Consider the following 11916-nt stretch of genomic DNA (forward strand, 5'->3'; position numbering starts at 1 on the left):
AAAAAAAAAAATATATATATATATATATATATAAGAAAATGAAGTCTTATAATTAGACACATCAAAATGACTAAACATGTAACATTAGAACGCAAACAGAAAATATAAAAATAAAAACTAGTTAAAAAAATAATATATTAACATTTCCATGGCATATATATATATATATACACACACACATACAGTACATAACAAATGCATGCTATAAATGAGGTTAGACTTTAATATATATCAAAGCTTATTTATCTTGGTTTAAAACAGCAGTTATCATTTACCAGCAGTTACCACTTTGTGATACTCTGATTGGTCAGTTGTGGCATGGCATTATGCTTGATTCTGATTGGCTGTCAGACATTCTAAGATGATAATATTTTAGCAACTGAATGACTGTAAAGTCGTTCCAAGCTTGCATTATAGTTCCACATCACGTCACCACATTATTTCAGTTCTTTCAGGTAGACTTGCAGCCCGTCGCCACAAAAGAAAAGGTTTTATCAGTCTAATGGGAAACAAAGTTGCTTCTGAGGACAAGCTGGGATTTGAGAAAGTTTTTGAAATAGATTCAAAGCTAGAGTTTTGTTTGAGACATTTAAGGGAGATCTCCTTGAGAACATCTGCTCACCCTCACGTATTTCCAAGCCTGTGTGACATTCTTCTACTGAACACAACAAAAGATATTTTGAAGAATGTAGGGTCCAAAACAACTTTGCACCCCATTGAGACATGCATCTATTGCATTTCACAAAAGAAAGTCTGTCATACAGGTTAAAAATGATATGAGTAAATGAGTGAATTATGAGTTTGGGGGAGAACTTTCACTTTGGCCAGTCATAGTCTGGTTCATCTACGCAGCTTTTCTTTCTTCATCTCACTTCTTCATTCTCTGTTTGTCTATTTTTTTCTAGTCTGCCCTCATAAGGGCCACTAGGAGCCAAGTGCTTTCTGCTGACGCGGCACGCATTGATTTCATTGTCCTAGCCGCTAGTAAGGCCACACCACCGCATGGCCTCCTCCAGGGTGACATCTGTCTCCTTTGCATGGGTTTTGTTGAATCAGCATGTAGTAGAGTCATTATTTTCTTCAGGTTTTGTGGTTCTTTTGCTCTGTTATATGTACGCACACGTGCATGTAGAGAGAGACTTTGTGCAACCCGCAGGATTGGTCAGCCCTTATTCCACGGGTTTTGTCCAACCGTCATGACTGAAATCAAATGTGTGAACCTCAGCGTCTAAATTCAGTTCCCCGAACAAACGGCTTTGAACTTCCATCTCCTGAGACACACTCCAGAAACACTCACAGTTTCATGCTCTCAACACTCGTATCTGTCAGCAGCGCTGTAGCGGCTCTATATTATCCGTGCAGATGTTGAGACCCTCACTTTTCTGTATGTGCAGAAAACTGCAGATTTCAGACAGCTGTCAGGTTTTCTGTACCTGCATCTCCTCTTTGTTGGTGTATTAAATAGTTTGTGCAATTTCATTGAGCTTTCGGCATGTAATACTCTCCAATTTTGATCGTGTTTAAATTCATTATGCTAGTGTCTTTTTTGTTGTTGCAAAATCAGCATAGAAATGGACACAAGTCAGCAGATTCCATCTGGGTGTGGTGATGAAGTGGTTTAAGCTCAGGTTTTCCACTTTCATAGAGAACCTAGAAATGTAAGGAACTGACCTGGAAAAGTCAGGAAAGCTCTAAAATATTTAATTAGCTAGATATTGTTCTTGTGAAAATTAAAACCTGCTTGGAAGTCAGTGATCTGTGATGAATTGTCTGGTCTTTCCCATTAGTTGGTTGAACTGGTTCACAAATGGGTTCAAATGATTTGTTAATGCATGAATGCATTTTCTTTTCTTTTTTTTTTAAATCCTTATTCGGTAATAATTAAGAATTGTAAAGGTCATGGAGAAGTCAAGGAGATTCTTTGATTAAAAAGTGAGGGAACCGTGGAAAGATGGCTTATTCAGGCTCTTCATTGTTATAGTCAGCTAAAACTAAAACCATAAAAAAATGTTGCTTGAAATATGTTAACTGAATTAAAATGTTATGTACATATACATACATACAGACAATATATATATATATATATATATATATATATATATATATTAAACTTAAACATATATTTTCATCTAATTGCCAAGGCACAGTTTCTCATTTTTATTTAGTTTAACTTGAAAACTGATTATATAGGCAAATAAAAAAAAAATTGGACAAAAGCACAAAAAATTATTAAAAGTGTAACAAATTAAAATGAAAGAGATTTAAAAAAAAAAAGGGAAAATATAAAAATACATTGAAATTCATAAATTATCAATAAAAATAAATAAATTATTAATAATAAAACATAATAAATATTAATCACAACTATAATATTTCAGTCAGAAAATAACACTGGATATGTATTCCATCACCCGATTAAGATATTTAACCCCTGCAATTTATTGTGCTTATGGTAAGTGTTCTGTAAGTCACTTTAGATAAAAGCATGTGCTAATGAAATTAGTTTTATAGATCAGTCAATAGTGAGCTAACAGTGGTTGAGTGCAGTTTGTTTCTGTGATGTACTAATGACCGTCAGCAGGTCCACTTGAAGACTGCAGAATCTCTCTCAGCTAGCCTGTCGTTCACAACCCGAATCCCTGCTGCTTTAATTAGGACCTTAAAACAAGAGCTGCTGAGATCTGTTCTCATGCCAGACATCATTCCTCTCTCTGTCTGTCTGCACGTCTTTCATTCAGCCTTGTGTCTGTACAGTACTAAAAAAAAGCACTTTTTACATTTTATTTTAAACAACAGTACACAAGAACAAAGACTTCCACAGCTTTTCTAATAAAAGCACTAACTTTCTCTGAGCTGTAGCTGTAATCAAGTTAAAATGCTGCCAGTAAGTAAACACATTGCACTCCATTATAGCTGACAGTGTGTTGAACTGCTTTATGTGTGTGTGGTAATAAACGTAATTAAGCCGAACACCATCTCACACACATGCAAATATCTGAAGGACTCTGGACCGGTTCTGGCTGGACTTGATGAACTCTCACAAGACGCACAAGAACTCTCACATGCAGTCACACGCAAATGAGTCAGTCTGAAGTTTCTGTAGATACATGTCACTGTTCCATCTAGATTACGAGATTTGTTTGGTTGATACAGACAGAAGATGCTGGTGTATAAATTACAAATAAGACGTCCATTATAAATTCAACAGCTCATATTCTACATTAACATTTATTTTTATCCCTGAAGTCCAGTTGTATTAATAGTAATGGTTTCTAGCACCAGAACAGGCATCATTTAGTTGTTCATGACCATTTTCCATCCTTTTTCAATTTATTATATTTATCCAATGAGAATTTGATTTTTAGTAGCAAACCATTAATCTCCAACAGTGCTAATGTGTAAATGTGCCAGTCATATGTTAATGTGCTCATTGTTATGACATTAATACCATTATGAGTTCCGAGCCATTTTTGCAGATCTTTAAAGGGATAGTTCACCCAAAAATTAAAATTTGCTGTTAATTTATCCACTCTCAGGGCGTCCAAGAAGTAGGTGACATTTTTTCTTCAGTAGAACAGTGAAAAAGTTTTTTGCTGAAACTGTGGTCCTTGGTGATTCATAAAATGCAAGTCAATGACTACCAGCACTTTTGAGAGTCAAAAAACTTTTCAAAGAACACAAAATGAATACCGGTGGCTCCTGATGATGTCTTATGAAGCGAAACAATCAGGCTGTGCAAGGAACTGAACATTATTTACAACATTATAACCTGTAATCCAGAGCCGCAGAATGAGTTCATTCATCATAGGATCAGATACGCCAGTATTTTGGCTCATTTTGAGTCGGAGTGACTGTTGGATGTCCGAAAGAGATTTTTGATTGACTAACCTGAATAGATCTGTGCTGTTCGAGCTGCAAACTTTTAAGTTGATTCTGTCCAATTTGGTGAACTGGTTCATTCAGTTCACTAAAAAGAACCGTTTCGAAAGAATGATTCGTTTGTGAACTAGACATCACTCTGGACCATTTGCCTGAGGCTCTGGATTCCAAGTAATAATGTTGTAAATAATGTTCAGTTTCTTGCACAAACCAATCGTTTCACTTCATAAGACCTCAATATATTTTCAGGAGCCACGAGTATTAATTTTGTGTTGCCTGATATGCTTTTTTTGACTCTCAAAGTGCCTTTGACTTGCTTTGTTTGAACCACCAAGGACCACAGTTCTCTCTCAGCTAAAAATCTTCTTTACTGATTTACTGAAGAAAAATAAAGTCACCTACATCTTGGATGGCCTGCAGGGTGATTAAGTTAACAGCAAATTGTCCTTTTTGAGTGAAATGTCCCTTTAAGTTTGCTGTTGTTCTTGCATCGCTGCATTTCTCCTGCGAGGGGTTTTTCCTGCTGTGCGTCAAACAGATGCTGCTGCTGCTGCTGCTCCAGATGTTTCCAGGCTCCTGCTGGTGTCTCTACAGGAGCGGCATGTCTTCAGTTAAGCGGACAGGGATTCTGTCTTAGCGGCTCCATTTGTAACTGACAGAGCCATTATTTAATTAGTGTGATTTAGCTGTAAATGAACACGCTCCAGCGCTGTAATAAAACTGACTCGACCTGAAGCAAGAATACGAAACCATTAGATGTGAAAGATGTTCAGCCAGACGCATGTCTTTCTTTTTGCCCTGCTATTGCATCTTGAAAACAGTATTCTGAAACTGCCCAGACTGCATAGTGTTTTTGCATTTAAATTTGCATTGCATTGCTTTTGAAGTGTGCATGCAGTATATACGCTTTTTGAGCTGATGCTGTATTCCATGCAAAGTCCTGTTTGGGATTTTCCTACTTGATATTCAACGTCTGACCATAAAAGCCGCAACATTAATTGACATGCACTGTTCGCTCTGCAGGTGTTCGATTTACAGCATAGAACTGCGGCAGCCAAATTGTGGCTGTAAATGATGCTTACAATGCCAGTTTTTGCTGCGCAGGTGTGCGATATCACCAGCAGAGGACATTTATTTGTGTTTTTGCAGCTGTTTCTGCAAATGTTTACTGTTGTGCGATGCAATATTTGAATTGCGTTCAAGTGAGTGTTTGATAGTTTTGTGACTATCCTGTTTCAGTTTTAAGGTCTAAAGTGTCAAGGAATACAAGATTGAAACTTGAAGCAAACGTTTTAAAACATTTTCTCCATTTAAATGTTGCACAGTGGAGTGTTATTCAGCAAGGACGCATTAAATCAGAAGTGACAGTGAAGACATTTGTAATGTTACAAAAGATTTCTATTTCAAATAAATACTTTTAAAGTTTCTGTTCATCAAAGAATTCTGAAAACATAAAATATATCATGGTTTCCACAATACTATGAAGCAGCACAACTGTTTTCAACATTGATGATAATCAGAAATGTCTCTTGAGCAGCAAATCAGCATATTAGAATGATTTCTGAAGATCATGTGACACTGAAGACTGGAGTAATGATGCTGAAAATTCAGCTTTGATCAAAGAAATAAATTACATTTTAAATTATATTCAAAAAGAAAACAGTTATTTTAAATTGTAATACTATTTCACAACATTTTACTATTTTACTGTATTTGTTTATTAAATAAATGCAGCCTTATTGAGCATATACAACATCTTTCAAAAACATTAAAAATTTCAAACTTTTGAAAACTTTTCTGTCACTAGTGAAGTGTGCTCCAGTGGTATGTACATTTGCATGTCTTGATCAAAGTTGCTTTAATTGGCTTTCTGATTGGCTGTGCAATGTGTTGGCCACTCCCATAAATGTTTGTTTCCAGAGTTTCAGAGGTGTGTGGATATGTTATGTGTGCTTGATTATTCGCTGGTGTTGCACAGACTGACCTTGAGAAATCTCTGGAGCTGAAGTCGGGGAAACTCTTGAGCAAGATCTCATTCTTTCTCTCTGACTTTTATTTGATCGACCTCCTTAAGAAAACAGTTTCCATGGCAACAGGCTGAGGAGCACAACACAGATGAAGGGAGAGATGAACCTTAGAGGATGCAGCCTTTGTCTCTGTCTGCTGAGATGAGAGTGAATCAGCTGCAGGATTCCCGTCCGCTCAGAGAGAGAGAGAGAGGCCTGTCATCAGAACTCCAACCAGCACGTGATCTAAATTAAAAGCCTTTTCCATCAAATCACCATTATTTCATGATGTTCATGTCACAATTTGAGAGCTGCATATCTGCATACTTTGTTTCATCCATCCGTCTGTCTACTGTTTTTCTTTCTTTCTTTCCATCCATCCATCTTTTTCTTCCAGTCCTTCCATTTTTTTTCTTTTTTCCATTGATCTGATTTTCTTACCATCCATACATCCATCCATCCATTGTTTTTCTTTCCATCATCCATCCATTTTTTTTTTCTATCATCCATCCATTTATTGTTTTTCTTTCCTTCCATCCATCCATCTGTTGTTTTCTTACCTTCCTCCATCATCCATCCATCCATTTGTTTTTCTATCTATCCATTCTTCCATTTATTGTTTTTCTTTCCATCATCCATCCATTTTTTTTTTTTCTATCATCCATCCATTTATTGTTTTTCTTTCCTTCCATCCATCCATCTGTTGTTTTCTTACCTTCCTCCATCATCCATCCATCCATTTGTTTTTCTATCTATCCATTCTTCCATTTATTGTTTTTCTTTCCATCATCCATCCATTTTTTTTTTTTCTATCATCCATCCATTTATTGTTTTTCTTTCCTTCCATCCATCCATCTGTTGTTTTCTTACCTTCCTCCATCATCCATCCATCCATTTGTTTTTCTATCTATCCATTCTTCCATTTATTGTTTTTCTTTCCATCATCCATCCATTTATTGTTGTTCTTTCCATTCATCCATCCTCTTATTGTTTTTCTTTCCATCTATCATCCATCCATTTATTTTCTTTCTATCATCCATCCATCCATCCACCAATCCATTTATTATTTTTCTTACATCCATCAGTCCATTGTTATTTTTTTCCCGTCCATCCATTTTTCTTTTTTCTGTTTGGCAGATTGCCAAATCATTGACTATTGCATGAACAACGAACAAATTATTATTATTATAGAATACATAAAACAAGAATAGATCTATAAATCATTAAGTAGATAATTACATGAATAAATTTTTTTAAAGGGGTCATATGATGTTGCTAAAAAGAACATTATTTTGTGTATTTGGTGTAATGAAATGTGTTTATGCGGTTTAAGGTTAAAAAAACACATTATTTTCCACATACTGTACATAATTGTTTCTCCTCTATGCCCCGCCTTTCTGAAACGTGTCGATTTTTACAAAGCTCATCGGTCTGAAAAGTGAGGTGTGCTGTGATTGGCCAGCTATCCAGTGCATTGTGATTGGCCGAATACCTCAAGCGTGTGACGGAAATGTTACGCCCCTTACCATATTGTGATGCCGTGTTCGGCCGGAGCGATGAGAAATAACATTAAAACTCATTATAAACGAGGCATTTGTTGCATCCCGTGGGGACATAATTACGGATTATAATGACTTATACTGTCTTTCTACGCGTAAACATAAAACCATGTCTGCATTTGTGATCGGAGAAATGACAAACAACAAGCGCTACTCTACACTGCTCAAAATTCACTTTTGAATCATCAGTGGCAAATCCTTTAAATGAAAACGACGGCGTTATGCAAATCTTCCCACATCGTGACGTAGACATGTGGGGGCGTGTTAGAACGAGCCGTTTTAGGTAGGCGTGGCTGACTCTGAACTTTTATAAAGAATATCTCTTTGGATTTGAGACTTTAGTCTTTGCAACTTTACAGATCTTCTTTATGCACCAAGAGCTTGTAACACTCCAAAGAGAAAGGAAACATTGAAATTGCATCATATGACCCCTTTAAATAAACAAGAAATAAGTAAATAGTTAAGATTTTGTCTTAAAGATTTTTAATAAAAAAAAAATCTTTCAGTCTGAGTGAGTGGACTAGTTGTACTGTGTAGTGTGGAGGTTTTGTCTGGCGTCAGCTCTTGTTCAGCACATCCAGTCTCTTTGACACATTTCTGAAGAGCAGATCAGGTCTCCGTGTGATCAGGTGATTGAAGGACTCCGCTGCAGAGCAACTCAATCATGTGTAATTCCTACATGAGTAATGCACAGCAGGAATCCGTTATCTTCTAGTAAAAAGCAGGATCATTCATCAGGAGTAATGGCATGCTTACACATGCTGAATGAGAGAGTTATTATTCTTCACTTCAGATCTCACAGCAGGACACGATATCTGCACGTCACTCATTTCAGACGTGAACGGCTGCTGGTTTGGACTCATTTGAAGCCAGCGTTTACTGGCACTTTCATTCAGTTTTGGCTGCATGTAGAAGAAACATTTCTGGCTTTTTCTGCCAGCACTTTCATTCATGAATCTCATCTGTCCATCACCCAAATCACTCGTGTAATCCTCAATTACTCCTTAAATATTAATATAATAAGAACTGACCTATCGTTTGTCCTTGTCATTTTATCTTCTCTGTTTTTAGGTATAAGTGTAAGCTGTCAGCGCTCCTTTGCTGTAGAAGATAACATTATCTTTACAATATTTCACTCAATAATAACGGTCTTCTTCAGCACTTTATACCATCATTTTTGGTTGTGAAGTTAATAGTTAGGTGAGTAAATGATATTAGTTATCTTGACCTCACGGCATTAGTATTGTGTTGTGTGTGTGTGTGTGATGCCGGTGTTGTCTGTCATTATGTGTCCTGTTCAAACACAAAGGCTCAGATAGGATGTTCAGTAAACATAAATATTAGCTGTAAAACCGCATTAGCAGAACGGCAAGGCGCTAATCTCTCACTCCAGGCTAACTGTGTTTACTGTGTCTTTACCCAGCCAGGAAAATAAACTTTGTGCCTCTGAAATAACTGTAACTTCAGCTGACAAACGTGTTGAAGCATGAATATTTCACAGAAGACCCCAGTTTTACCTCTTCAGTCTTATCCTATCCAGTCTTTTCTTCCTAAGGTGAGACGGAGAGAGAGAGAAAGAGGGGAGCTTGTCATGAACATGAGCTGTGTGTTGTGTTTCTGCTGAGTTATGTAGGCCAGCCCTAATTACCGCTGCAGGAAAGACTTGCAAATGAAACGCGGAATAGCCCTGGTCACACTTTTTAAAGTGCAAAGGCTTCGCGTGCGGCTGGTTGCGGTTCGCAGTGTTTGCTCATGTGGAATCTGCTGGAAATGTTCTTCCTCCTTTCAGATGGCTGCAAATTAGCAAAGATGAATGAAGTGACTTTTAAACTAATAAGACTCCTGCGCATTGTCGTATTTATTTGTTTTTTCTCCCTCAAGTCCACTCACAATGTTAGTCAAGGTTTCTTCCATCAAAATTCCATTTTCAATTCCCCCCCCTCTTTCTGATCCTTTTAATTGTACTGCTTTTTGGAAAAGGCTATTTTTGAAAGACAAGATAGAGAGAGAAAATGGATAATGCATGAAGAAATTTAAGATGTTTTGCTGTAATAGTAATGAAAATAATTTTTCAAAACCAAAAGTTATTCAAAATTGTAATATTTTACAATATTACAGTTTTTTTTAGATTTGAGACCTGACACCATTAAAAACGTACAAATCTTAATGTTTGCAAACTTTTGACTATTACTGTAAGTTTTATAGTTTTAAATATTTAAGTTGCATGTGAATGACACTTGAATAGAGTTGTTTTTTTGTTTTGTTTTTTGAAGTGTCAAAATACGTCTAAGACATAAATATGACCAAGAACGTCAAAAATGTCCCCAGCAATAATGATTAAATTATTTTAAGAAACTATGCCTTTGCTTATTGCTTATTTTCAGGTTTTGTATTAAAAGATGTTTTATGCTATAAGTTATGCATAAGTTATTAACTTTCTCTCTTACCTATCTTTAATGTTACATAAATGACATTTGAATGGCTTCCTCAGCAGGTAATGTGACATTTTCTAATACGCTGCACAGGTTTGATTCCCACTGCTTGTTCGAGGTGTTTTACTGCTTTTTTGTTGTGTTTTGAATCTTAAATGAGTTTTTCCCCTCTGTTTCATTTCTTAGCAATTGATTTCTGGTTAATTGCATGTTATATTGGCCCCAGTTCCCGCATGTGGGAAAATGGAAGTATCATTAGATTCCTTTAGTGTGTCTCTGACTGCTGTAATCAGATTGGAGAAATATTGATGTCAAATACGCGGTGCTCGCCACATTACTTTCTGTCAGAAGTGCTGTTAATGAGGAATGCTTTTTGGAATTGCTGCACGTCTTCTCTCGGTGAAGTTCCTCAGAGTGGCTGTAATGTGTGTGTGTGTGTGGTTCATTTAGAAGGGTTTATGACCCTTTAACAGCAGCTCTTTGCTCCTGTCAGCGTTAGATTGACAGGTGCTCTAGGTGTTCTGCTGTCACTGATCAGCTGTCTGTCTCTCTCTGCAGGGCAGTTTTGTGGCGTGTATGACCGGCACTCTGCGGCAGATGGAAGACTATCACTACACCCACCTCATCAGCACCTTTGGGAAGATGCGCACAGACGTGGTGGTGAGTTTCCATTCAATGCCAAGAAAAACTTCACGAGGAACTCTTTACACCCACATGTAAACTTTTTTATACAGATATTAATGTGCCATCAAACTGTGAACCAGTATTATAGCTGGACAAAAATACATATTTACATTTATATTTAGTCATTTTGCAGACACGCTTTTATCCAAAGCGACTTACAAATTGGGGAATACATAAAGCGATTCTTCTTAAAGAGGCAAACAGACACAGGAAGTGCTCGTAATACCAAGTTTCAGGCATTGTTCAAAAAAGTACAAGCTAGAAAGGGAAGGAATAAATAAAGATATATATATAATATATAAATTTTTTTTAGAATGAAGTCAAATAGTGTCGAAAGAGATGAGTTTTCAGCTCACAGATTAGTTTTCTTTAACTCACATATGTGGGTCAAAGACAAGACATCCCATTTTGGTGTCCCATTAATTAATTTACAAAAGTGATTTTATATACACAGAATCAAATATTACATTCAATTAAAGGGTGTATTCACACCTGTCCTGTCAAGTTCATTTCCCTCCATGGTGCGGATCTTTTGGGCAGGTGTGAATACAGCAATTGCACTCGGGTGCGGACCAAACAACTGTACCGAGACCCAGCTGAAGAGGTTGTCTCAGTCCGCTTCCAAACGAACTCTGGTACGATGACCTTAGTGAATGGATGACCTTAAGCACACGTGTGGTTTTGTTTACCATTTCTGGTTCACTTGCAAAAAGGGCAGTGTGAAAGCGAACCGCACCAAACAAAAAAAAAATCAACATTGTATTTGGTCCGGACCAAAGCAAGTGAACTAGCGGACTTTCCTGGTGTGAAAACAACCAAAGAGTCTACTTTAATGTTTCAAATAACTTTTGTAAAAACGCAATGTCGAAATATGGGTGAATTAATGTGTCATCGTCATTCAGCGTAACACATTTATGTAAAAATCAAACGATGTGCTTATTCTGACCTGCACTTATCAAAATATATTACTATATATCACTGACAAATGGGTAAAATGTAGTAGATGCAGCAAATATTAAAGATTTAAAATTTCAATTAATTAGTATTTTGGTGCTGCACTGTGATCCATAAATAGTCTTTTAATGTCATCTGATTCTTGTTGTAAATATGCCTTACAAGATGTTTTGGTACAGTATATGAACTACTGTTACACTGAATGCTATTTTTGGTGGGTTTCTTCTGTAAATCATGGTAAAGAAGTTTTTTCTTTCTGTATTTTCTTAGAAGAAAATAAGATTGTACAGGACACATTATAATGTACAAAAAAGCAACATTTGTTGCTATATTAAAAGCTGTTATTTATTTATGTATTCATTTACATATTTATTTATTTATATTTAATATTTATATATATTA

At 36.4% G+C, this 11916-nt stretch overlaps 1 protein-coding gene across 2 annotated transcripts in view; it reads left to right on the top strand.

Annotated features, from left to right (window-relative positions):
• The window catches only part of LOC107667825 (dedicator of cytokinesis protein 1), a 288581-nt gene that overhangs the window by 185780 nt on the left and 90885 nt on the right, over window positions 1-11916 (top strand). For both annotated transcript variants that reach the window (XM_016459540.1, XM_016459550.1), the window contains exon 28: window positions 10435-10536. In XM_016459540.1, coding sequence (XP_016315026.1) covers window positions 10435-10536 — 102 coding nt within the window. The remainder of the gene's footprint in view (window positions 1-10434; window positions 10537-11916) is intronic.

The sequence above is a fragment of the Sinocyclocheilus anshuiensis genome, unplaced genomic scaffold, assembly GCF_001515605.1.
Source record: "Sinocyclocheilus anshuiensis isolate Anshui unplaced genomic scaffold, SAMN03320099.WGS_v1.1 scaffold493, whole genome shotgun sequence".
NCBI classification, from domain to species: domain Eukaryota; kingdom Metazoa; phylum Chordata; class Actinopteri; order Cypriniformes; family Cyprinidae; genus Sinocyclocheilus; species Sinocyclocheilus anshuiensis.